Source organism: Phodopus roborovskii, unplaced genomic scaffold, assembly GCF_943737965.1.
Source record: "Phodopus roborovskii unplaced genomic scaffold, PHOROB, whole genome shotgun sequence".
In the NCBI taxonomy this organism is placed as follows: Eukaryota; Metazoa; Chordata; class Mammalia; order Rodentia; family Cricetidae; genus Phodopus; species Phodopus roborovskii.
The window spans coordinates 81655-109011 of record NW_026126770.1 but is presented as its reverse complement, the minus strand read 5'-3'; the positions used below and the strand labels follow the sequence as shown (position 1 = coordinate 109011).

General features: G+C 39.6%; 1 protein-coding gene across 1 annotated transcript in view; it reads right to left on the bottom strand.

Annotated features, from left to right (window-relative positions):
• LOC127214583 (melanoma inhibitory activity protein 2-like) overlaps nt 1-27357 on the bottom strand; it is a 108874-nt gene that overhangs the window by 14697 nt on the left and 66820 nt on the right. The window contains 4 exon segments of the mRNA XM_051174945.1: nt 10732-10972; nt 11851-11909; nt 14518-14731; nt 21257-21439. Of these exon segments, the coding sequence (XP_051030902.1) occupies nt 10732-10972; nt 11851-11909; nt 14518-14731; nt 21257-21439 (697 nt within the window).

Genomic DNA, 27357 nt, shown 5'->3' with positions numbered 1-27357 from the left:
CTGTTTCTAACAGAATCAAGAAACAAACTTTAAGTTAAGCACAGATCAACATTCAAAAATACTCAGACTTTTAAAACAAAACCTACCTGGCATTGGAGGAAACGGTGGTCCCACAAAGTCCCCTGGTGGGACATACCATCCAGAACCTCCACAGACGTTTCCTTGAGGAGGAGGTGGTGGGATCTGGCCTCTTGGATCAACTATAAAGGCAGAGCCCTCAGATCCTCTAAGCTCAGAACCAAGTGGAGGAGTCAATTCATGTCCAGCTGCATCATGTGCATCATGGCCAGAGGTGGGCAAACGTGTCTCCTGGAACAGAGTGACAATATGCTGTCAGTGAGGTAGGTTGCTTCACTATCCCTTTACCGGGATTGTCAGGCACAGAAGAAAGCATTCCATGACATTCCAGCAAGCCATGTAACAGCCCCAGTTTGCCACATGTGTACAGGTGCCGCCTACTTGCTATCCTAACTAGGGTTACTATTTCAGCACAAATCGTTAAACATGGCAGTGACACTCTCCCTATTTCACCCTCAAACAAAAACACAGTTCATGCTGATCTAGATAGACAGACACTTTATGAAACAGATATGCACCAGGAGGTAGGTAGAGACAATGGCCTTGAATACATGAACTCCCATTCAGATATTGGTATAGTTCTGTCAGTATGTGGCCACATGGTCAATACAGTGGATCAAGACTGGAAGCATCTCTAATGGAAAAACCTATCTGGAATCGAAAATAACGATGGTTTTTATCAGACACACACAAATAGGAAAACTCTTGAGTTGAGCATATTTCCACAATGAACAAAAACAAGGCTGTGTGTTAAAAGTAAAATAGATACATATTAAGATTCCAGTAAGATTTGCAGGACAGGAGTCTGAAAAAGAGCATTGCAATTGAACAAGTGTTGAATGTCATCTAAAAGTGTTAAAAGTTGAAGTGGGAGATATCATTTTTTATTATTATTATTTTTCTCTTGTTTTTGTTAGCATTTTTTTTTTTCATTTCACAGAAAGGGCATTTTTGACTCCATGTATGTCTGCATACTATTTTCACTCACTGTTCTTGAAGGGCAAAATAGGACATCAGATCCCTTGAAATGGAGTTAAGATGGGTGGTGAGCCACCACAGAGTTTCTGGGAATCAAAACCAGGTCCTTCAAAAGAGCAGCGAATGCTTTTAATAGTGTATGCCTTTTCAGTCCTACCAGGTTTTCAAGGCACATTCTGTCCATATAGCCCACGCAGGCTTTGAAAATGCCATGCTCCTGCCTGAATCTGCAAAATGCTAGGAACACGTGGGCCATCAATCCCTGGCCCATGATCTGTATGATTTCACAGAAGGTTACAGGTCAACAATGAGTGGTGATGCTAGGTCTAAGTATACTTAATAAATATCACAACGCACAAGAGCTCAAGTCTTGTTCTAATGAAACCTAGAAACTCCTTGTGGATCCACGGGTAGATGTCAATTTCCACAACTTACCACGGGGTCGTGTTTGGTGGCACTCTTCCTGGACTCCAATGTTGAGTACACTGGCTCACCTAGAAGTTAAACCAGGAAAATTCATGAGTTCTCCCTTTATTTTCAGGAGGTTTCTCAATCCAAATACCACTGACATGTCCCATTCCCCTTGTCGGGATAGAATACAGGGCGACAGGAATACGATGGCAATGCTCATCACGGTGACAAAAGCAGCCTCAGACTTGGGAGAATTTCGATAGAACACATATGGTTTTGAAGTGTGCTGGTGACATGTACAGCTGGCTCTTAGGCAATCTTGCTTATTAGCCTTAAAGAACAACTAGAGATTCAGCATTCACATCCTGTCTGCATGGTAGGCCAACCTTTCCTTCAGGACTGGACAGGCACTGTTATGGTTGAGAACCCTTACAAGTGACTCAACAAACATATAATGATAAGTTCAATTTCTTAATATTATTTTTTGTTTATGTCCATTGCATTTATAACTACAACAGAAACACACCTTTCCTGATTCAGTGTATAATGAGTGACAGTAGCAGGCAACCTGACAGGTTAAATCTACTAAATATAAATGTTGGAATAAGATAATTTATTAAGAACAAGAAAACAAATTATTTTACAGGTAGTCGTTTAAATATCCACTGGCATTGGCCGGCTTCATATCGTTGTAGGAAACAGGATGGATACAAATAGACTGTAATCTATGAGATGATACCCATGGAACTCAGGAGAGTTTGTATTATGGCCAGATAATAGAATGCATTACTACGGCATCAAAACTAACCTTACACATACACACACACATTAGCTGACACACCTATATCGTTCACAGCATGAATGGTGTGGTCAAATGGCTCCAGTGGTCAAGGGAACAGTCCACTCTTCCTTAGGACCCGTGCTTGGTTCACAGAAACTACACAGCAGCTGACAGCCATCTGTATCTGCAATTCCAGGTTCTCTGAAGGCTTCTTATGTCCTTTACATGTGTCACACATGAGCGTGATACACAGAAATAAGATGGAAGCATTGCCACAATCATGGGATAGCTGCCAAGGAGGGCTGCTAACAGGGCATACTTACAGCCCAAAAGAGAAAAGTGCCTTGCACCGAAGCTCTATGTAGATGCTGGGAACAAAGCCCAAGTCCTCAGTTCTGCTGGAGGAGCCAGTATTAACCAGTCACCTACCATTTTTTTCCAGCCACAGACTCTGCCCTCTGGAAGCACAGAATAAAACGTACTCATTATGGAACCATGTTGATGGGACACTGGCTGGGTTTAATATTAACACTGCCAAAAAAGACTTTACTTCAATTAAAATTTGAGGGACTATACCTGCAGGTACCTATATGTTTGTCTGGAGCAGATGTTTCTACACATTCCTGGACTAATGAAATAGATAGTAGTGGTTAAGATATCCCCAATACTGAGAATGCAGGCATAACAACAACGATTATATTAGACATAATAATCCAATTAAAAGATACTATCCATATGGAGATCAAAGTGAAATACCTTACTCATGAGGTTAGTAATCACATCACACTTCCTTTCCAAAAACTAATCTGAAATTCTAATTGCATTAGGCTTTCAACTGAGCAACAGCAGCAGTACAGAAGGAACAGCAGTTGCCTAAACAGCCAATGAGAAGAACTGACTGCCATGGCAAGTGCCAGGTCTCCTTGTGATTCAGGAGGTTCCTGCAGGTGCAGTTTGCACGTTTGAGAGCTGGTTGTTGGGAAGGGGGAATCGAGTCTGGTGGGGGCTCATATATGCTTTCATGATGTGTGAGTGGGGACACTGTGCCTCTTTGGGGAAGTTAAGATGGACTGCGACTCGGCACCTCCACGTTTCTCAGGATCCAAGATTTAGGAGTAGGACAGTGAAGCTGAACCTGTTTACGTTAAACTTTATGCAACCAAAAGCTCCAGACCCCATTTTTGACCTGCCCAACTCAACACCACAATACATGATCAAAGAAATAAATCTTGAGTGGAAATATGTACTTGTAAAGGTGTATTTGTCCTATCTAAAGAGCTATATGTGATCTCAGTGCATTGACGTCTTACTGTAAAAGACCTTTTCCATGGAGTAAACTTTGAGAATTCACATTCCTATCATGAGACCAACCTGTCATCCTCAACGTGAAATTCCCTGTAAAGTCAGAGAAAGGACTTGCACCCTAAAAAAAGGCATATCATTCACTAGGAGTATAATAATAGAGGCCATGGCAGAGAGGAGACACCTGGGAGCACTGATTGGTTCTTCTTCTTCATGTTATAGACACATGGACACATGATTCACAGCAACAAAATATTAAATGTATTTTAGATTTTAAATATGATTGGATGGGAACAATGACTTTGGGGAAAACTTTGAAGTAATTGACTCCGGAATTTTCAGCCAAAACATTGAGTCATTACAGGCTATATTGGCCTCGGTACATTCTTATCAATGAAGACACAGAAATTTAATCTGAAAACGGTTTGCAGCTGGGCATGTGTGGCCCAGGAATCTACTCTCCGCACCCAGGAATCAAATATATGTGGATATCTATGATGTTAGGGAGGCCTGATGAACAGAAAATTGGGGGAAAGGCTCACCATATAGGGTGGGGAGAAAAAAAAAAAAAGGAAAACAGACAATAAAAACAGACACAACTTGGAAATTTACAATTCTTCTGGCCTGTCAGGACACAATTCATTTTCAAAATTCCATAATGTGTATTAAGGTGATGCCTAGACATCATAGACATTTGGACTGTAAACTGAGAGCCCTCATGACCCTTTCCTTATCAAGTTGGTTCTGGGAACTGTTTCTAACAGAATCAAGAAACAAACTTTAAGTTAAGCACAGATCAACATTCAAAAATACTCAGACTTTTAAAACAAAACCTACCTGGCATTGGAGGAAACGGTGGTCCCACAAAGTCCCCTGGTGGGACATACCATCCAGAACCTCCACAGACGTTTCCTTGAGGAGGAGGTGGTGGGATCTGGCCTCTTGGATCAACTATAAAGGCAGGGCCCTCAGGTCCTCTAAGCTCAGAACCAAGTGGAGGAGTCAATTCATGTCCAGCTGCATCATGTGCATCATGGCCAGACGTGGGCAAACATGTCTCTTAGAACAGAGTGACAATATGCTGTCAGTGAGGTAGTTTGCTTCACTATTCCTTTACCGGGATTGTCATGCACCCAAGAAAGCATTCCATGACATTCCAGCAAGCCATGTAACAGCCCCAGTTTGCCACATGTGTACAAGTGCCGCCTACTCGCTATCCTAACTAAGGTTACTAGTTCAGCACAAATCGTTAAACATGGCAGTGACACTATCCCTTGCTCACCCTCAAACACACAGTTCATGCTGATCTAGATAGACAGACACTTTATGAAACAGACATGCACCAGGAGGTAGTTAGAGACAATGGCCTTGAATACATGAACTCCCATTCAGATATTGGTATAGTTCTGTCAGTATGTGGCCACATGGTCAATACAGTGGGATCAAGACTGGAAGCATCTCTAATGGAAAAACCTATCTGGAATCGAAAAATAACGACGGTTTTTATCAGACACACACAAATAGGAAAACTCTTGAGTTGAGCATATTTCCACAATGAACAAAAACAAGGCTGTGTGTTAAAAGTAAAATAGATACATATTAAGATTCCAGTAAGATTTGCAGGACAGGATTCTGAAAAAGAGCATTGCAATTGAACAAGTGTTGAATGTCATCTAAAAGTGTTAAAAGTTGAAGTGGGAGATATCATTTTTTATTATTATTATTTTTCTCTTGTTTTTGTTAGCATTTTTTTTTCATTTCACAGAAAGGGCATTTTTGACTCCATGTATGTCTGCATACTATTTTCACTCACTGTTCTTGAAGGGCAAAATAGGACATCAGATCCCTTGAAATGGAGTTAAGATGGGTGGTGAGCCTCACAGAGTTTCTGGGAATCAAAACCAGGTCCTTCAAAAGAGCAGCGAATGCTTTTAATAGTGTATGCCTTTTCAGTCCTACCAGGTTTTCAAGGCACATTCTGTCCATATAGCCCACGCAGGCTTTGAAAATGCCATGCTCCTGCCTGAATCTGCAAAATGCTAGGAACACGTGGGCCATCAATCCCTGGCCCATGATCTGTATGATTTCACAGAAGGTTACAGGTCAACAATGAGTGGTGATGCTAGGTCTAAGTATACTTAATAAATATCACAACGCACAAGAGCTCAAGTCTTGTTCTAATGAAACCTAGAAACTCCTTGTGGATCCACGGGTAGATGTCAATTTCCACAACTTACCACGGGGTCGTGTTTGGTGGCACTCTTCCCGGACTCCAATTTTGAGTACACTGGCTCACCTAGAAGTTAAACCAGGAAAATTCATGAGTTCTCCCTTTATTTTCAGGAGGTTTCCCAATCCAAATACCACTGACATGTCCCATTCCCCTTGTCGGGATAGAATACAGGGCGACAGGAATACGATGGCAATGCTCATCACGGTGACAAAAGCAGCCTCAGCCTTGGGAGAATTTCGATAGAACACATATGGTTTTGAAGTGTGCTGGTGACATGTACAGCTGGCTCTTAGGCAATCTTGCTTATTAGCCTTAAAGAACAACTAGAGATTCAGCATTCACATCCTGTCTGCATGGTAGGCCAACCTTTCCATCAGGACTGGACAGGCACTGTTATGGTCGAGAACCCTTACAAGTGACTCAACAAACATATAATGATAAGTTCAATTTCTTAATATTATTTTTTGTTCATGTCCATTGCATTTATAACTACAACAGAAACACACCTTTCCTGATCCAGTGTATAATGAGTGACAGTAGCAGGCAACCTGACAAGTTAAATCTACTAAATATAAATGATGGAATAAGATAATTTATTAAGAATAAGAAAACAAATTATTTTACAGGTAGTCGTTTAAATATCCATTGGCATCGGCCGGCTTCATATCGTTGTAGGAAACAGGATGGATATAAATGGACTGTAATCTATGAGATGATACCCATGGAACAAAGGAGAGTTTGTATTATGGCCAGATAATGGAATTCATTATTATGGCATCAAAACTAACCTTACACATACACACACACATTACCTGACACACCTATATCGTTCACAGCATGAATGGTGTGGTCAAATGGCTCCAGTGGTCAAGGGAACAGTCCACTCTTCCTTAGGACCCGTGCTTGGTTCACAGAAACTACACAGCAGTTGACAGCCATCTGTATCTGCAATACCAGGTTCTCTGAAGGCTTCTTATGTCCTTCACATGTGTCACACATGAGCGTGATACACAGAAATAAGATGGAAGCATTGCCACAATCATGGGATAGCTGCCAAGGAGGGCTGCTAACAGGGCGTACTTACAGCCCAAAAGAGAAAAGTGCCTTGCACCGAAGCTCTATGTAGATGCTGGGAACAAAGCCCAAGTCCTCAGTTCTACTGGAGGAGCCAGTATTAACCAGTCACCTACCATTTTTTTCGAGCCACAGACCCTGCCCTCTGGAAGCACAGAATAAAACGTACTCATTATGGAACCATGTTGATGGGACACTGCCAAATAAGACTTTACTTCAATTAAATTTTGAGGGGCTATACGTTTGTCTGGAGCCAGATGTTTCTACACATTCCTGGACTAATGAAATAGATAATAGTTGTTAAGATATCCCCAATACTGAGAATGCAGGCATAACAACAACAGGTATCTCAATGTTGTTTTGATTTGCATTTCCCTGATAGCTAAGGATGTGGAGCACTTTCTTAAGTGTCTTTCAGCCTTTTTGATTTCTCCTATTGAGAATTCTTTCTTCAGTTATGTACCCCATTTTTTAATAGGCTCATTTTGTGTTTTGTTGACTAGTTTCTTGAGTTGTTTGCATATTTTGGAGATCAGCCCTTTGTGGGATATAGGATTTGTGAACATCTTTCCCATTCTGTGGGCTGCCATTTGGTCTTGTCCACTGTGTCCTTTGCTTTACAGAAAGTTTGGAGAGTTCCCATTTATTAATTTTTCGTCTCAGTTTCTGTGCCCCATTCAGGAAGTGGTATCCTATACCAATTTGTTCAAGGATACCTCCTACTTTCTATTCTAAGAGTTTCAATGTGGTTGGATTGATGTTGAGGTCTTTGATCCATTTGGACTTGCATTTTGTGCATGGCAACAGACATGGTTCTATCCGTAGTCTTCTACACATCCTCATCCAATTGTGCCAGCACCATTTATTGGAGATGCTATCCTTTTCTCATTGTATAATTTTTGCTGTTTTGTCAAAAATCAGGTGTTCATAGGTATGTGGGATAATATGAGGATTTTCAATTATATTCCATTGGTCTATCTGTCTATTTTTATGCCAATACCAGGCTGTTTTCAGAACTATAATTCTGTAGTAGAGCTTAAAGTCAGGAATGGTGATGCTTCCTGAAGTTCTTTTATTGTATAGGGTTTTTTTTTTTTTTTTTTTTTTTTTTTTTGGCTATCCTGGGATTTTGTTTTTCCACATAAAGTTGATTATTATCCTTTCAAGGTCAGTGAAGAATTGTGGTGGGATTTTAATGGGAATCGCATTGAATCTGTAGGTGCCATATTTACTATGTTTATCCTACCTAAGAGCATGGGAGATCTTTTCATTTTCTGGTATCTTTAATTTCTTTGTTTTGAGCGACCAAGTTATTATATAGGTCTTTCACTTGATTGGTAAATGTTACCCCAAGATACCTGATGTTGCTTGTGGCTATTGTAAAGGGTGATGTTTCTCTGATTTCTTTCTCTGTTTCTTTGTCGTCTGAAAATTGTAGGGCTATTGACTTTTTTGAGTTTATCTTGAATCCTGCTAGTTTGCTGAAGGTGTTTATCAGCTGTAGGAGTTCCGTGGTAGAGTTTATTGTGTCACTTATGTAAACTATCATATCATCTGCAAATAGAGACCAATGAGATGATACCTAGGGAGCAAAGGACAGTTTGTACTATGGCCAAATATAGGAAACCATTACTATGTCACCACAATTACCCTTCCACACACACATTAGGTGGCACTCCTAAAATATTATCAACATCAATGGTGTGGATAAATGGGTTCAGTGTTTAAGGATACAGGCTGCTCTTCCTTAGGACCTGTGTTTAATTCCCAGCAACAATACAACAGCTCACAACCATCTGTAACAGCACTTCCAGGGGCTTTGATGCCCAGTTCTGGCCTTCTCATACATCACACATGAATGTGATACACAGAAAGAAGATACTAGGGATGCCCCAGTCATGGTATATCTGCCAAGATATGCTGCTAACAGGGAGTACTACCATCCCAACAGAGAGTATTGCCTTGCACTATAGCTATATGTGGATGCTGGGAACAAAGTCCAAGTCCTCAGTTCTTGTGGAGGAGCCAGTATTAACCAGTGATCCACCATTTATCCAGCTCAGACCCTTCCCTCTGGAACTACATAGTAAAAAGTACTCATTTATGGAACCATGTTTATGGGACACAAGCTGGTTTTAATATTAACACTGCCAAATAAGAATTTACTTCAATTAAAATTTGATTGATTGTAGCTACAGTTACTTTTACAATTGTCTACAACCAGATGTTCTACACATTCCTGGTGTAAAGAGACAGAGGTTTGAGTTTAAGGTATCCTCATCACTAAGACTGTATGCCTAACTCCCTTCATCATATAAGAGGTAATAATCAATGTAAATGTTACTATCCATAGTGAAATAAATGGAAATAACTTACTCAAAGATAGTATTTAAATCATCCTTCTTTCCAAAATACTATTCTGAAATTTAATTGTATTAAGCTTCCTTCTGAACCACAACAGAGTCACAGAACGAACAGCAGTTGTCAGAGTGCAAATGAGAATAAATTATTGTCATGGAAATTGCCAGGTCTCCTTGTGTTTCAGGAGGTCCTGGTGTAGGATGGAGTTTCATGTACATGTTGGGAAAGTGGAATTGATTCTGGAGGGAGATCATTTCTACACTCAGGATGTGGGGGTTTGGGAAAATGCAGCACTTTTGTTGAGGAAATTTTGAAAGCCCATAGGTTCATGCACTTTTCTCAATTTCAGGAGATGGGTCTAGGTCATCGGAAAGTAAAACCCTATACCTTACACTTATTAAACCAATAGCTCCAGCCCTTGTGGTAATATGTCAACACTCATATAATACTTGATTTACAAACAAATCTTTACATTGAAAAATGGACTTCTTTGCTACATATGATTAATAAGTAAGAACATCGCCAATGATTTCAGTTGTATTTGTCCAATCTTGTAGCTATGCCAGATCTCAATATGCTGGAGGCCTATTTTAGAATAGATTTCAATACAGTAAAACTTTCATACTTAACAGTCCTATGATAATATCGACCTGACATTCGACAAGAGAAATTTCCTATAATTCCAGTGGAATAAATTCACTCAAAAAACAAATATCGTTCTCCAAGGAGCTTAAGACTAGAGGCCATGGCAGAGATAAGTCACCAAGCACAACTGAGCTTGTTCTTTTCTAGTACTTGAAAACATGACTTACTGTGTACACACACATGATGTCAAAGGGGTAATTATGCTATAAAAGCAACTAATTACATTTATTTTAAAATGTAAGTGTATAAAGGAATTTCATGAATTCACCAAATAATAAACTGATTTTGGATTTTAAACACGATCATGTGAAAACTATTGCTTAGAAGTCATACTGTGAAACACTTTAGTCTATAATCGTAAGTCCATATTTAATAATTATTTGAAATAATGGCCTCAATTCATTACTATCAAATGAAACACACATAGTTTTAATCCTAATACTATTTGCTTCTGGGTATATTTTAAACTTGAATTTAATCCCAGTACATGGGAAGCAGAGACAGGTGGATCTCCATTACTCACGGGAAGCCTCATCTACAGAGAATGTTCCAAGACAGGCTCCAAAGCTAGAGAAACCCTGCAATGTGGAGGTAAAAACAACAACAAAAACAAGCAAATAAACAAAAAACAGCTTGTAATTTTACTGATCTTCTGGCTTATCATAACACAGTTCAAATTCAACATTCCATAAGATGGATCAAGTTGAAGCCTTGAAATCCTTTGCTGCTGAAATGTAACCCGTGATCCCATGCAATGTTTTCCTCCTTAAGTTGGTTCTGGTCTGTGTTTCTCACAGTAACAGGAATCAAACTTGAAGGAGAGAATAGATAAAAATGGACACATACAGAGACTTTTAGATAAGCCTACCTGACATTGGAGGAAACTGTGGGCCTGCAAATTTCTTTTGTGGGACATACTGTCCAGGACCTCTACAGATGTTTCCTGGAGGAGGAGGTGGTGGGATCCGGCCTCTTCGATCATATTGAGAGGCAGGGCCTCTAGGACCTCTAGAGCCTCTAGGGCCTCTAAGCCTGGGAACAGGTGGAGGAGTCAAGCCATGACCAGCTGCATTGTTTTCAGGAGGTCTAGTGGTGGGCAACGTTTCCTTCTGTAACAGAATGATAATCCACATCAGCAGTCAGTGAAGTGGCTTGACACAGCTCCTTTACTGGGAGTGTCAGGCAAAGAAAAAGAAGTCCATGATATTCCAGCAAGTCTGTGAACAGTTTGAGTTTCCCACATGTGTGTAGGATCAGCTTATTTGATATCCTAATTAATTTTACTAATTAAACAGAAATCTTTAAGCATATTAGTAACAATATACCTAGCTCACCCTAAAACAAAAACACAGTTCAGCTACATCAAAAAACGACACTTTTTAAGATATCTGAAATAGTGTATAGTACATAAAAAAAGCTTGGAAGTTCATCTAAATGTTGTACTTCATAAAGTGGGAGATATCAGGTTTCTTTCTTTTGTTTGTTTAATACTTTTTCATCTTACTGGAATGTGTTTTTTTCTGCATGCATATCTGCATACTCTATACATTCAATATTCTGGAAGGATAGAATACAATTTCAGATGTCTTAAAATGGAGTTAAGAAGGGTGGTGAGCCCACACTCAGGTGCTAGGAATCAAATCCAGGTAATGTAGGAGAGCCACCAGTGTTCTTAAAGTGTATGCATTTCTAAAGCTTATATTTTTTTGAGGCAAATGCTAGTTCATATAGTCATATAGTCCACATTGGCTTTCAAATTACCATGCCTGGCCTCAGCCTGCCAAAATGATAGGATTACATGGGCCATCAAAACCTGCCTTGTGCTCCATACTATTTCACAGAAGGATACAAATCAATAAAGAATGTGTTAATCTAAGTGCAAGTGCATTTTATTAATATAACAAAGTAGAAGAGCTCAAGCCTTGTTCTAATAAAACCAAGAAACTAGTTGTAGATCCACAGGTAGAATTCAATTTCCAATACTTACCCCAGTATCATGTTTGGTGGCATGCTTTCCGGATTCCAAAGTGGAAGGTACTGGCCCATCTAGACAAAAATTACACCCCCCAAAAAAAAGCTACATGAGTACTAATTTTATTCCCAGACCATTAACAGATGCAATTGGCCCTGATATATCCCACTCCCCTTGCAGGTACAGAGAACAATGCGACTTAAATACAATAATATACTTCATTAGGGTGCCAAAAGCAGCCTCAGACTAGGAGAAATTTAAACAGCACAGATATCCTTTTGCAGGGTGATGTTGACCTATTCAGCCCTGTCAGCCTAAGGAAACAACTCAGGATGCACCACCCAGTTCCATCCTTCTACCTGTGCCAACCTTGCCCTCAGCATATAGAATATACTATTACGTAAAAATTTCCCTAATAAATAACTCAACAAATACACAATGAAAATTTAAATTTCTGAATTTTATTCTTTCTTAATGTTAGCTAGTTTAGTACCTACTATAGACTGTAACATGTGAGCTATATAAACACTATTCTCCCGAAGATTGTTCTGGCCTATGTTTCTCACAGTAATAGTAACCAAACTTGAACAAAAGCTGATAAATATTGAGTCATACGTGGACTTTCAAGTAGCCTACCTGGAAATGGATGAAAAGTTGGGTTAGCAAAATCCCATGGTGGAATGCAATGTCTTGGATCTCCATAGAGATTTTCTGGAGGATATGGTGGTGGGGGGAAGAACCCAGCTCTTATAGGAAGGTAAGGTATAAATCCCCATGGTTCGTATGCATTTCTTCCTGTTGGAAGAGATGGGTAAAGGACAATGCAAGTTGAAACCACATACTACACACTTGTTCAACCACTAAGTCAGGCCCATATCCTGATATCCACACACTAACACCAACATATTTCAACTCTCAAATAAATACTTCTCACCTAGTTAGGAAAAAAAATAACTTCACCATCAGTTTCAGGTGTGTTTGTACTAATTTGGAAGGTAAGCAGACCAACACAGGCTCCAAAGTGATAGCAAATCCTTGAATTGAGGAAAACAAAACAAACAAACAAACAAAAAAACCAACCCTCTGGTAAAATTGCTGATTTTTCTGACCTATCAAAAAACAATCAAAATTCAAAATTCCCTAAGTCAAGGGAAGCCTTGACTTCTCTTGTGGCTGGGATATAACCTGTGAACCATATAAACCCTTACAACCTCAAGTTGGTTAAGGATAGTTTTAACACAGTAACTGGAAGCAAACTTGAAGAAAACACAGATAAACATTGACATACACAAGAACCATTAAAAAAGCTTACCTGCCATTGGGGGAAATGGTGGACCAGGGAAGATTCTTGTAGGAAAATAGCCACATTGATCACCATAGATGTTTTCTGGAGGATATGGGAGTGGGGGAAAGAACCCAACTCTTGAGTGAAGATAAGATGGAAAGCACCTTGGTTCATACACATTTCTCCCTGCTCAAAGAGATGGGTAGAAGACAATGGTAGAAGAAATCCTGTACTGTACACTTATTGAAACACTAACTCCAGCCCCTACTCTGTTATCCAAACACTCACATCACAATATTCGTTCTCACATATAAAACTTGACCTTCAAAATTGGACTTCTTATCTACTTAGGAATAATAAGAACATCAACAACACTTTCGGGTTTGTTTGTCCTAACTTGGCAGATAAAAAGATCTCAATGCAATCCACACTTACTGTAAAACAGCTTTTCCATGGAGTAAAACTTTCAAACTTAACATGCATATCAGTGATCCTGAACTGATATCCTAATAGAAACATTTCCTCTAATGCTAAGGACTAACTTAATACTTCCCAAACAAAACTCATGCCATTCCAATAGAAGTTTAAGAGCAGAGGTGAGGACAGAAAGGGAGAGAGAGAGAGAGAGAGAGAGAGAGAGAGAGAGAGAGAGAGAGAGAGAGAGAGAGAGAGAGAGAGAGACCTAGGACAACTAAGCTGGTTCTTATCTATTACTTAAAAACATAATTAACTGTGTAGAAACTCATGATTCCAAAGGAGCAAGTATGATGTAAAAGCAGTACATTACATTTCTTTTAAAATGTAATGGTAGGAAAATATTTCAATGAATTCAACTAATAGCTATGGTCTCAGATTTTAAATATGATCCTGTAGGAACTACTACACAGGAGAAATGATTTAAAATATTTTAGTCAGATATCTTAAGAAAAACAACTATAATTAATTACTATAATGGCCTCAAAACATTTCTGTCAAATAAAATACAAATGTTTTAAGGTGAAACTGCTTGTAGCAGGACATTTGTGCCTCAAGACTGTAAACCCAGCATTTGGGAAGCAGAGACAGGTGGATATTTGTGATTTCAAGGCTAGTCTAGTCTGCACAATGATTTTCGGGAAAGTCTCCAAAGCTATAGAGAAACCCTGCCTAGAGGAATAAAACAAGGAAAATGTGCTTGTGAATTTATTGATTATCTGATCTAACACTGGACATATTAAATTCTAATTACCTAGGGTGGATTGACTTCTTTTCTTGCTGAATAGTGACCTGTGAGCCATATAAACCCTTTCCTCCTCAGGTTAGTTCCAGCCAGTGTTTCTTACACTAACAGGAAGCGAACTTGAAAGGAAGCACTGATAAGCACTGATGCACATACATGGTCCTTTAAAAAAGCCTACCTGGCATAGGAGGGAATGGTGGGCCTGGGAAGTCCCTTGGTGGATCATACTGTGGAGCATCTCCATAGATGTTTCCTGGAGGCAGAACATGGCAACCTGGATCCCCTGGGAAGGCAGGGCCTCTGGGGGGTCTGACCTCAGGAACCAGTGGAACATTCAAGTCTGGTCCAGAAGCTTTGCATCCAGCATAGCCAGAATTGGGAAAAGTTGATTTCTGTAACAGAGTGGCAATCAACAGTCAGTGAAATTGTTTGATTCACAGATCCTTTACTGGATGTGAAAGGCGTAAAAGAAAGCAGTACATGGAACTCCAGAAAGCATGAGAACAGGCAGTTTTCCACAGAAGGGTAGGAGCCCCTTATTTGTTATCCTAAGTATTTTAAATAACTCAGGAGAAATCTTTAAGCATGATAGGTAGTAACACTCATCCTAAAATGCAAGTACAGTTCAAGCATATCAAAACAGACTCTCTAAAAATAGAAATGTATCATGTGGTGGTAGCACAGGTTTTAAATAACAGAACTCAGAAAGCAAAGGTAGGTGGATCTCTGCCAGTTCGAGGCCAATCTGGTGAAAAGTGTGAGTTCTGAGTTCGAGGACATGCTCCATAGATTCTGGAAAACCCTATCTCCAGGGGGGGGGAACATACAAATAAAAGAAACTTTTACAAAAAAACACCAATAAAAGGAAAATGGTAAAGATGTTGATTTTTAAAAATGGCCAAAATTAATGCTATATTTGAAAACGAAAATAAACTTTAAGATTCAAATAAGGTATCAAGGAAGAAATATCTGAAATAGTGTACAGCATGCAAATAAATTTTGAAATTCATCTAAACGTTGAACTTTTTAAAGTATTAGGTACCTTATTTTAGTGTTCTTTTAAATTACACATGAATTGGTATATTGCCATCATGTATGTCTGCATACTACACACATCTAGTGTTCTGGAAGGATAGACTTGGGCTTTAGATCTCTTGAAACAGGAGTTAAGTATTGGGAGCCATCACTCAGGTGCTTGGAAACAAACCCAGGTCCTCTACGAGAGTTGGCAAGGCTCTTAACCTCTAAGCCATTTCTCCAGCCTGTGTAGTTTTTTGAGACAAGATCTGCTTATACAAAACAAACTAGCTTTCAAATTGCCATCCTTCTGCCTAAATGCTAGGATTACATGGACCATCAATACCTGGCCTGTGATCTGTACAATTTCCCAGGTTATAAGCCAACAATGAAAGGGTTAATGCTAAGTTCAGGTATATTTCATAAATATGGAGATATCATACAGTAGAAGAGCTCTGTCTTGTTCTAATCAAATCAAGAAACTCCTTGTGGATCCACGGGTAGATTTCAATGTCCAATACTTACCCCAGGGTTATGTTTGCTGGCACTCTTCCCGGATTCCAAAGTAGAGGATACTGGCCTATCTAGACAGGAAAATTAAACCAGGAAAACTTGATGAGTTTTATTTTATTCCTAGACCATTTTCAGATCCAAATGGCACTGACATGTTCCACTCCCCATGCCAGGGAAGAGAATAAATTGACACAAATACAATAGTGTTCCTCATTAGGATTCTCAAAGCAGAGGGAGACAGAACAGATATTCTTTTGTCATGTGCTGCTGACCTTTCCAGCTGGACCCTAAGCAATTTGAAGATTGTGTGTGGAAATGTCAGGGATGAACAAGAAATCTAGTGCAATAGAAACTCCCAGGAAACTACAAGTCTGACCACAGTTAAGGGATCCAGATCCTGTACCGGCCATTTGCTATAATCAGGTGAGGCTTCAAATTGAGGGACTGAGAGACCAACTCAGCAACAAAAGCTTAACCTTACAAGTAGTCCTGCCTATAAAAAGAGACGGAGGAAATGTGTCTCACAATCTGTGTGAGATGCCAACTGTGGTGGTTTGGGAAAAAATGGCTCCCAAAGGAAGTGGCACTATTAGGAGGTATGGCCTTATTGGTGGAAGTGCGTCATTGTGCAGAAGGAGAGTGAGAAGAATATGTTGTTTCTATGTGAAATGAAAAAAAAAATTTAAAAATATGTTCATGGATATATATAAATATATAATATGCTGTCAATATAAGAATCTATATTTAAAAAGGCAGTTGAAGGACAAAAGCCACATGGCAGCATCCTCTGAAGAGTTGTTAACATTGCTTCTGAACAGATGCTTTCCATTGTATCTACCATTGTCTAACTTTCTAAGGATTATATATTGCTTTTATGTTTTGTTTTTAAAGGCAGATAAAGCAGAGAACCTATGATTATACATTTGTATTGGTCAAAAAAATGCACAATTCAATTCCTTGAGCTTTCACCCTTCCCATTATTACTTCAATTACCCAAAGTGTAAGGGAAACTAAATGTGTTTTCAGGCTCTTGTCTTGATGCTAAGAGCAAATGATGACATAGCATAAAACTTGGTCTCTAGGATTCACAGAGAAAGGGACTGAAATTTAGTATGTGATTACTTCAGGCCAGAATTAGCCTTTAAATCATGAGTTCGATTTCTTGAAATGTAAATTTTAGGTCAGATATAGAACAAGTATGCATGCTTCTATGCATGGTAAAATTAATAGCATTTTGGGAATAGAAATAGCTAACAGACAGTAAAATAGTGGTCCAGGAAGAGAAAGAAGCAAAACGGGTTGAAACAGAGATTTAATGATGTCAAGATTACAAAAGTTTCAATATAAAACTTTATTGTAAATAATTACCAGTCATAAGTTCTTTTAAATCTGCTCAATCAAGAATAAAATGGGAATGATGAGGTAGAAATACATGTTGTAAAAATGTAGAAACAGAACAGGGGGAAACCGTGTGTTCAACACAAAGCTTAGCTTCCTGTCTGGAGCAGAAACACCTCCTGACCACTGACTTTTCCCAATGACACTAGGGAACCATTCTAGTCACTATCACAGCTCTGTGCAAGAGAATGAGTTCTTATGCTGTCCCTTGACACCTATGCAAAATCCAACTGAATAGAGAAAAACCACTGATTCAACCCCCTGATAGGAAATTCATTAGTTAGGTCTCAACCTCCATTCCTATCAGTACGCAAGACCAAGAACATGAACACCAGTCTGGAGAAACTTCAACTCCCTACCTCAGAAAGAGGTGCCTTAGGACAGTTACATGGTGTCAGCTCTCTCAACCCAACCCACAGAAAACAATCAATATTTCACACATTAAGAATAAAACGAAAGATGTAGAGATTCATGCCCTTAATTCCAGCACTCCATGGGCAGAAACAGGAATGGCTCCAAATTCAAGGCAAGCATGGTCAACACAGCAAGTGCCTGGACAATCAAAGCTACACACACAAAAACCCTGTCTCTAAGAAACAAACAAATCAATAACTAGAAAGTCAAAATAAGAGAACCAGAAATTATATAAGAAACCAGTCAGTAGAACTTCCAGGATATAGGGGAATTACTCCCTGTGTCAGCCTGAGACCCTGAGCTCTCTAAATAACCTACTGTAGAAAAATTATCTTACAGCTGTTAACTAATCATCATACATTTAGCACAAATTGGGTGTGCCTGTGTCTGCTTGTGCATGCTCTCTCTCTCTGTATATCTGTCTCTCTCCTCTCTCTCTCTCTCTCTCTCTCTCTCTCTCTCTCTCTCTCTCTCTCACACACACACACACACACACACCCATTGGTTGTGAACCTTAAAACTAGTCAGTGGACAAAAGAAAATCCTGAAATTCATCATTAGACAATATCCTGTCTTTCAAGTATAAAACATATTTAAGGTTTTAAAATGTATTGCTTTATTTTGGGTCATTTATATCTAACTAAAAGTAGTAGGGTGCATACTTTGTAAGATACTCAAATCAGAAAATCCACAAATGTTGGCTAGGCAGTGGTGGTGCATGCTTGTAATCCCTGCACTTGGGAGGCAGAGGCAGGCAGATTAAATGAGCTTGAGACCAACGTCATGAACAAGAGCTAGTTCCAGGACAGCCTCCAAAGCCAAAGAAAAACCCTGTCCCATTTCTCAAAATAAATAATTAAATAAATAAATAGAAAGAAATTAAAAGAAAAAAGAAAAATGTGCTCTCCGGGCTTGGGCTTAGGTTCCAGCTACATGGCTAAACGCGCCAAGATGGTCAGGATCATCGGGAAATACGGGACCCACTATGGTGCCTCCCTCCGGAAAATGGTGAAGAAAATTGAAATCAGCCAGCACGCCAAGTACACTTGCTCCTTCTGTGGCAAGACCACGATGAAGAGATGAGCAGTTGGCATCTGGCACTGTGGTTCCTGCATGAATATAGTGGCAGGTGGGGCCTAGACTCACAACACTATTTCTGCAGTCACAGTGAAGTCTGCCATCAGAGGACTGAAGGAACTGAAAGACCAGTAGAAATGCTATTGCTTGGAAACCCCTGCCTCTAATAAATGAGTTAATTTACATTAAAACAAAAAAGAAAAAAATATTTTATGTTAATTTATGTTGTTTTATTATTTTTAGTTTTTTTTTCTGTAATTTATGTATGCAAGTATTTTGTGTACTTGCATGCCTCTGGACTATATACTCACAACCATGAACTACATACCTGTATAGAGCATTACATACATGCTGGTACATATCATGAATGATGTATAACATGGGCAAGCATATTGTACATAGCATTGCATGCATGCCTGTGCTCTACTTGCATGCTTAGTGCACTACGTGTATGCCTTTTGCAACAATGAATACCTGGTACATTACAGGCATGCCTAGTGTACTTCATGAATATCTGTACACTATATGTATGGGTAAGCACCACATACATACATTGTGAAATTGTAGGTAAAAGAGGCCATTGGTTTTCCTGGGATTGGAATTGCCATGTGGATGTTAGGAACCAAGACCATGTCCTCTTATCTGCACTAGATTCCAGTCTTAACTAATGATTCACCATCAGTCCAGCCCCCCACAAACTTCTCTTTTGAAGGACTAATTTTTTGCACAGCTGAAAAGACTAATTTAGTGGAAAACGTTTATGGGAAACTGGCTGGGTTCAGTAATACCAAAGACAAACAATGCTTTAAATAAATTAAAATTCATTTGATTAAACACACAGTTACCTTTACTTTTGCCTAAAATCATGGTGAACACATTTCTGGTATAAAGAAACAGCTTTTTGAGTTTAAGATACATCAATTATGAGATTGCCTGTATAAAACTTCCACAATTATGGATGACATAATCAAAGTAAAATACATTATGCAGAATAAAATGAAGTGGAAATAATTCACTCATAAGATTCATATTTAAATCATCTTTTCTACAAACTACTATCCTGACAATATGTTTCCATTAAGCTGCAATTTGAGCAACAATATAATCACATAAGTAACAAAAGTGATCTTGAACTGAAAATGAGAAGAAATGACCGCCATAGAAATGGTCAGGTCTCCTGTGTTTGTGGAGGTTCTGGGGAAGATTGTTTGGAAGGCAGAATCAAGTCTGGAGAGAGTTCATTTCTACTTCTCAAAAGAGAGAGTGGGGAGAAGAACCCAGAAGTTGGGAGAAGGGAAAATGGAAAGCCCCTCAGTTTGTACACATTCTACCCTGTTGCAAGAGATGAGTAAACGACAGTGGAGGTTGAAATCCTGTATGGCACACATGGTAAACCACAAACTACAGCCCATACTGGTACAAAACTCACACCACAATATTTGATCTTACAAATAATCTTGATATTTAAAGTGGACTTCTTACCTACATGGAACACCACCACCAATTTCAGATGTCTTTGCACTGTCTTAGCAGCTACTCTTGATCTCAATACACTCAAGACATATTGTAGAACAGATTTCAATGTAGTAAAACTTTCAAGAGTAACATTGAAATCAGTGATCCTGGCATGATATCCTAAATAAATTTTCTGTAATGACAAGAACAACTACAAAACTTCCGAATGAAAATACATGTCATACTCTTGGAAGGTTAAGAATAGATATGAGGGAAGAGAACAGGCAGGGATAACTAAGCTGGTTCTTCTCTATTGCTTTAAAACATGATTTATTGTGTAGAAACTTCTGATTCCAAAGGGGAAAGTATGCTATAAAAGAAAAAAAATCTTTTATTTTAAAATGTAAGTGTAAGAAGAAATTTCAATGATTTCAGCAAATAATTAATGTGATCTTAGATTTTAAATATGATAATGTGGGAAGAACTACCCAGAAGAAATACTTTTAAGCACTTTAGCCAGTAATCTAAAGACAAAATATAAATAATTAATGTAAATATCAGCCTCAGTACACATTTCTATAAAATGGTATACGCATAATTTGGGCCTGAAACCTGCTTGTAGCTAGGCATTGGTGGCACAGGCATTTAATCCCAAAATTGGAAAGCAGAGTCAAGTGGATCTCTGTGAGTTCAAGCTTAGCCTGGTCTACAGAGTGAATTCCAGGACAGGCTCAAAAGTTATAGAAAAACCCTGCCTTGAGGAGAAAAAAAGTGCTTGTAAATTTGCTGATCTTCTGAACTATCACAGTACATTTAAAATTCAAAATTCCCTAAGGTAGTTCAAGGTGAAACATTGACTTCTTTGCTGCTGGACTGTTACCTGTGAGCCATGACAACCCTTTCTCCCTCAAGTTGCTTCTGGCCAGTGTTTCTCATCGTAACAGGAACCAAACATGAAGGAACACACAGATACATATTTATTCATATAAGGGCCTTTTAAAAAGCCTACCTGACTTTGGAGGAAACCTTGGGCCAGCACATACCTTTGATGGGACATACTGTCGAGCATCTGCAGGAAGTGGTGGTGGTTTCTGGCCTCTTGGATTCTGTGGAATGTCAGGGTGTCCATGATCTCTAGGGCCTGAAACCTTGGTCACCAGTGGAGGAGTCAAGCCATGGACAGCCACTTTGCATTTAGCAGGGCCAGAGTTGGGAAAAGTTGCTTTCTGTAACAGAGTCACAATCATTAGTCTGTGTAGTGGCTTGATTCACAGCTCCTTTCCTGGGAGTGGCAGGCAAAGAAGAAAGAATTCCATAATGTTGAAGCAAGAATGGTAACAGGCTCAGTTTTCCACATGGGTTGAGGAGGTCCTTGTTTTCTCTCCTAAGTAATTTTACGAACTCAACAGAAATCTTTAAGCATGGTAGTAACACTCTACCTAGCTCACTCTCAAACACAATTATAGATCATGAAGATCGAAACGGATACTTTTTAAACTAGATATACACCAGGAAGATGAGGTAGTGAGAATGAATCCCAGAACAAGGGTTGTAGAGGAAGGTGGATCTCTGTCTATTCAAGGCTAGCCTTGTCAATAGAGTGACTTCCATGACTGGAACCATTGCTACTTTGAAACCCTATCATTAAGAAAAAGAAAAAAAAATAACCATACACATTTATCAAACACACAGGAAATGAAAATGGTTAAGATGCTGTTAGGTCTCCCGGAGCACAGGGGAAGTGGCAGGAATGGGGGCAGTGAAAGGAGAGAGAAGTAGGAGAAAACGAGGGGCAGGAAAGGAAAACACGTGCAACCAGGAAGATATAGCCTGGTTAAGAATAGAAGACAGGAGAGAGAGAGAGAGAGAGAGAGAGAGAGAGAGAGAGAGAGAGAGAACATAAAAGAGGGAGCCAATATTGGTTTGAAAAGAAAACTGAACACAAAGAAAGGACTAGAGAACTACAAGACTGCCACCAACTAAAAATATGAGCATCCATGGAAAGGCTACCATAAATGCCCTTCCCGGAGAGTGAGATCAACAATTATCCATGGAGCCCTCATGGAATACCTTTTGGAAACAGGAGCAAACACACATACATAAACACTGAGTCGAGCTAGAACCCAGAAGCAGATGGAGAGGACAAGACCAGGCAGCAGAAACACATAGAGACAGCTTACGTGAACAAGGAAGAGATAATGGGCCACCAGACTGATAGCTGGGAAGCCAGCATGGGACTGACTCAGGCCCCGCTGAATATGGGTCTCAGCCAGAAAGACTGAACAGTCTAAGGGACCTCAGACAGTGGAGCCAAGATGTATCCCTGGTGCACCAAAGGACCTTGTGAACATATCCCCCATGGAGGGATAACTGCCTTAACCTAGAGACAGGAGAGAAGCCCCAGTCCCTACTTCACATGACCTGTCAGATTTACATGACCCCAACTGGATGGCATTCCCCTTCATATGGAATTGTGGTGGGGGGTGGGAGGGAAGGGTGGTTTGGGTGCAAGTGAGAGGGCAGAGAGGGTAAAAGGAAGGGAGGTTGGAAAGTGAGGGGGGAGAAAGGGAATAAAGGAGGGAGAGAGGGAGGGAGAGGGAACTGCGATCGACATGTAAAATAATAAATTAAATTAAAAAATGCTTTGACTCCAAAATTTAAGTTCAAGGACAAGTTACTGGGGAGTAGGATTTCTATTTTTGTTTCCACAGAAAATGCAAAGCTGTGGATTCCTTCCAGACTAAAGTGGTTTGATAAAGCCAGACTGCCTGAAAAAAGAGTACCAGGTGATCCTACATTCAAAACAGCTGGACAGAGCAGCCTTACAGACTACAGCCAGGATTTCTACATCTTCTTAGAATCCCCCATGTCTGTGCCCCTTTCCAGCAGGAAGTAGTTTGGAAAGAATGATGCCCAAATTCGCAAATATTGTCTATAAATATTTGTTTTCATTTAAATGGACTTGGTTATATAAAATAAAGAAAGAAAGAAAATTGTTAAGGTGTTTATAATTTCTAATTGACCCAAATTAATGCTATATTTAAAAATCTAGAGTTTCCAGTGAGATCCAACTATCCTGCAAAACCTTCTCAAGTTCTAGCTCAGCCCTTGTCCTCTTCTGCTGGCTATTGGCCAGAGGTGAGTCTGGGTCCAATCAGGGCTGTCTTTCCCCTACAATCTCTTTTCCCCCCTCCCCCACCCGAATTCCCTGGGTTGGCCCCTGATCCTGCTGCTCCTGTCTCAGGTCCCCATCTAGAGCACCCTTGGAGCTCTGATACACCCCCACCCATCCCCAAGGCCAGACTACCCCCCCTACCCTGTGCCCTACCCCACACATGGTCCTGCCAAAATGGTTGAGCACTGGGACAGAGGGTGGAGCCAACAGTCAACCCTACTTCGGAGACTTCTCTGAGCAACTCTGAACAAAGGAGACCTGACTATCCACATGGGACCACCCATAATTTCCACCAGCTTGGATTCTGACCCTGCCTCCAGTCCTCTGCTGGAGTCCTGGGCCCCTCCCAGAGATCCGCCTATCTCTGCGGGTTTACTCTGAGTTCCTGCAGGCAACATCCTTGATCACCAAATCCTGGCCTCTGCCAAAGAAAGAGGTCTCAGCTGGAGAGCGCCAGTTTCCAGGGAGATCCAACTATCCTGCAAAACCTTCTCAAGTTCCAGCTCAGCCCTTGTCCTCTTCCACCAGCTACTGGGCAGAGCTATTGGCCAGAGCTATTGGCCAGAGGACCACTGTGAGTACCTGCTGGCATCTTCTTCTGGATCCTCATCCTTGACACCATCCTTGGATTCCTGTCTGCGGAGAAACCTCGAAGAGAATTTGGACCACACAGAGCTACAGATATTGAATCACAGACCCACATAAGCCCATTGGGGAAGTATCATAGAGAGAGGGGGAAACCCAACCAACACCTACTGGAAGAAGCTATGGGAAGAAGGCAATACAAGAGAACACCTAACAACAGAAAGACAAGCATGACACCACCAGAATCTAGGGAAACTACACCAACTAGAATGGAACACAACAACAAAGCAGAGGAAGCAGAAGGGTATGACTTAAAAATCACCATCATAAAAATGATAGAGACCCTCAAAGAAGATGTGAGAAAATCCCTTAAAGAAATGGATGAAAAAAACAAACAAAAAAATGGAAGAAATGAACAAATTTCTTAAGGAAAGTACAGAAAGCCAAGAAAAAACAATTAAGCAGGTAAAGGAAATAGTTCAAGACTTGAAAACTGAAATAGAGAAAATAAAGACAACACAAACGGAAGGAATGCTGGATATTGAAAAGCTGGGCAAAAAATCGGCAACTACAGACACAACCATAACCAATAGAATTCAAGAGATGGAACAGAGAATCTCAGGCGCAGAAGATAAACTAGAAGAAATAGAATCATCGACCAAAGAAAATCATGCATCCAACAAATCCTTAACAAAAAACATACAGGAAATGTGGGACACCATGAAAAGGCCAAACCTAAGAATAATAGGCATAGAGTAAGGTGAGGAAGCCCAGCTCAAAGGTGCCGAAAACATATTCAACAAAATCATCGAGGACAACTTTCCAAATTTGAAGAAGGACATGCCCATGAAAGGAAAAGAAGCATACCGAACCCCAAATAGGCTGGACCAAAGGAAAAAGACCCCTTGACATATAATAATCAAAACACCTAGCATACAGAATAAAGAAAAAATATTAAGAGCAGCGAAGGAAAAAGGACAGGTAACATATAAAGGCAGACCTATCAAAAATACACCTGACTTCTCCATGGAAACCCACAAGGCCAGAAGGTCCTGGAGAGATGTTCTACAAGTATTAAGAGAACACGGATGCCAACCTAGGCTACTATATCCAGCAAAACTCCCAATCACTGTAGATGGAGAGAACAAGATATTTAACGCCAAAAGCAGATTTTCCCAATACGTATCTACAAATCCAGCCCTACAGAAAGTATTGGAAGGAAAATTCCAACCCAAGGAAGGTAACTATGCCCGCAAAAATGTAGACAACAAATAATCCAACTACACTAGAAACCAAGGGTGAAGCAGAACTAATATATTCACAATATCACTGCCAACAACAAACCTAGATCAAACAAGCATCAACAATCAATGGTCCTTACTCACCCTCAACATTAATAGTCTTAACTCACCTATAAAAAGACACAGGCTAACAGAATGGATACGAAGACAGAATCCATCCTTCTGCTGCATACAAGAAACACATCTAAGATTCAAAGGTAGACATTACCTCAGGGTAAAGGTTTGGGAAAAGATTTTCCAATCAAAAGGAAATAAGAAGCAAGCAGGCTTAGCTATCCTAATATCTAACAAGTTAGACTTCAAACCAAAATTAGTCAAAAGAGATGAAGACAGTCATTTCATATTCATCGCAGGAGAAATCCATCAACACAAAGTCTCAGTTCTGTACATCTATGCCCCTAATACAAAGTCACCCACATTCGTAAAAGAAACACTACTAAAACTCAAAGCTCATATAAAACCTCACATACTTATAGTGGGGGACTTCAATGCACCACTCTCAACACTAGACAGAACCACAAATCAGAAACTCAACAAAGAAACAAAAGAATTAACAGAAGTTATGTCTCAACTGGGATTAACAGACATCTATAGAACATTCCATCCAAAGACAAAAGAATATATCTTCTTCTCTGCTCCACATGGAACCTTCTCTAAAATCAACCACATACTAGGTGACATAACAAACTTCAACAGATACAAGAGAATAGGAATAGTCCCCTGTATCTTATCAGACCACCATGCTTTAAAATTGGAATTCAACAACACCACAAATAGCAGAAAACCTGCAAACTCATGGAAACTGAACAATGTGCAATTGAACCACTCCTGGGTCAAAGAAGAAATAAAGAAAGAAATTAAAGACTTTCTAATATTCAACGAGAATGAGGATACAACATACCCAAACTTATGGGACACCTTGAAAGCAGTGCTGAGAGTGAAGTTCATTGCATTAAGTGCGCATATGAAGAAAACAGAGGATAGTCACATAAGAGAATTAACAGCCCAATTGAAAACCTTAGAAAACAGAGAAGCGAATTCACCCCGAAGGAGTAGATGCCAGGAAATAATCAACTTGAAGGATGAAATCAACAAAATAGAAACCAGGGAAACAATACAAAAAAAAAAAAAATCAATGCAACAAAGAGTTGGTTTTCTGAGAAAATCAACAAGATAGACAAACCTTTATCCAAATCAATGAAAAAGCAGAGACAGAACATGCAAATTAATAAAATCAGAAATGAAATGGGGAACATAACAACAGACACAGAGGAAATCCAGACAATTTTCAGGTCATACTTTGAAAATCTGTATTCCTCAAAAATTGAAAATTCAAAGGAAATGGACAAGTTTCTGGATAACTTTTACTTACCAAAATTAAATCAAGAACAAACAACTTAAATAGACCTATAACCCGCAATGAAATAGAAGCAGTCATCGAAAGCCTTCCAACCAAAAAAAGTCTAGGGCCAGATGGATTCAGGGCAGAATTCTACCAGACATTCAAGTAAGAATTAATACCACTACTCCTCAAACTGATCCACAAGATATAGAAACAGAAGGTTCAATGCCAAACTCTTTTTATAAGGCCAAAATAACTTTGGTACCCAAACCTCACAAAGACACAACTAAGAAAGAAAACTGCAGACCAATATCGCTGATGAACATCGATGCAAAAATACTCAATAAAATACTGGCAAACTGAATTCAAGAATACATCAGAGAAATCATACTCCGTGACCAAGTAGGGTTCATCCCTGGAATGCAGGATGGTTTATCATACGAAACTCTATCAAGGTGATCCACCATATAAACAAACAGAAAAAGAAAAACCATGTGATTATCTCCCTAGATGCTGAAAAATCTTTCTACAAAATTCAACACCCTTTCATGATAAAGGTTTTGGAGAGGTCAGGGATAACAGGAACATACCTAAACATAATAAGAGCAATATACAGCAAACCAATTGCCAACATCAAACTGAATGGAGAGAAACTTAAGCCAATTCCTCTAAAATCAGGAACAAGACAAGGCTGTCCTCTCTCTCCATATCTCTTCAATATCGTATTAGAAGTACTGGCTT